Source organism: Rhagoletis pomonella, unplaced genomic scaffold, assembly GCF_013731165.1.
Source record: "Rhagoletis pomonella isolate Grant_MI unplaced genomic scaffold, Rhpom_1.0 Rhpom_scaffold_29466, whole genome shotgun sequence".
Lineage (NCBI taxonomy): Eukaryota > Metazoa > Arthropoda > Insecta > Diptera > Tephritidae > Rhagoletis > Rhagoletis pomonella.
The window spans coordinates 1-1,196 of record NW_023487885.1 but is presented as its reverse complement, the minus strand read 5'-3'; the positions used below and the strand labels follow the sequence as shown (position 1 = coordinate 1,196).

General features: G+C 36.0%; 1 protein-coding gene across 1 annotated transcript; it reads right to left on the bottom strand.

Annotated features, from left to right (window-relative positions):
- Positions 1 to 151: 151 nt before the first annotated feature.
- Positions 152 to 775, bottom strand: LOC118732823 (protein krasavietz-like; the record flags this gene model as incomplete). Its single annotated transcript, XM_036461933.1, is given in 2 exon segments — positions 152 to 445; positions 527 to 775. Coding segments are annotated over 2 exon segments (402 nt in total). The 3' UTR covers positions 152 to 281.
- Between the last annotated feature and the right edge of the window lie 421 nt (positions 776 to 1,196).

Here is a 1,196-nt window from a genome sequence, read left to right as displayed (position 1 = left end):
AGATGTTACGTTTAGTATTGCACACATTCGACACCATCTGCCGCAACAAGGTGCAACAATATTGCCAGTCAGCGGATGGCTCTAATTGTATGCGTTTTGGTTAACCATTTTAATAACTTAAGAGCTAGTGACTCTATGTCGTATTAAATTTTCTTGTCGCAACATAAGAAATCTTTGATTTGCACTATTTTGAAACAAATCAAAGACAAGTAACGATGTTACGTTTACTATTGCATACATTCGACACCATCTGCCGCAACGGGGTGCAACAAGATTGCCAGTCAGCAGACGGCTCTAATTGTATGCAAACAACAAATTTTTATAATTAATTTCATTTCCATTACCTGCTCATGGCTGCGCATCGTCTCAATGTCTTCATTTGCTTCGAATATGCAATAACTTGTGCGGGGTTTCTCGCCATCCTGAGAGATTGATCCTCCCGGAACTGTAAGCAAAATTTTTTTATACGTTAGTATTGCAGTTTAATTTTTATTCAATTTAATTAAAACACTTTCGCTGTACACACCTAAGAGACCACCAGCAATTAATATATCAAATAGTACTTCGCCGTAGCGACGATAATCAAGTTTGTTACCAGCGCTGTCTAAATATTTAGAGATTTGTTCCAAGTCACCTTCAGTTTTTTCGAGACCAGCAATGACCGCATCACGGAATCCCGTTGGGTCATATTTCTCTCTTTCATCTCTTTTTCTGGTCTTTATGCGCTGACCTGATAGTACTGGTCTTTCAATTTTTTGACTCATACAATAAATTGCTGCAAGAAACATAGAAAAACCCAAAGTAGTAAAAACTTCAAAAAATAAGATAACTTAAAAAAAAGGCTTCGTCTCGCTTTAGCAGTTACTAACTATATAGTTATATATGTAGCTACTAGTTTAGCTATAGGTATGTAACTCTTAGCAGATTTTTTTTAGGTTCAAAATACAAAAAGATCACGTAAATATATTGAAATCCTATAAATAGCCATAATCCATGCCTACTGGTATAGTAAATCATGTGGCGCAAAAACAAGCTACTACACTTTCTTCTCTATCTTCCGCTGCCACATGGCGTAGCTGAAGAATGTGAGAACTGCATATCAAGTGTCAAGGTGCAAGTATAGATTCATAATAAAAAAATAAAAATACCCACAGTTGACAATTGTTAATTAGCCACATTAACAAGCTTTATGTCGT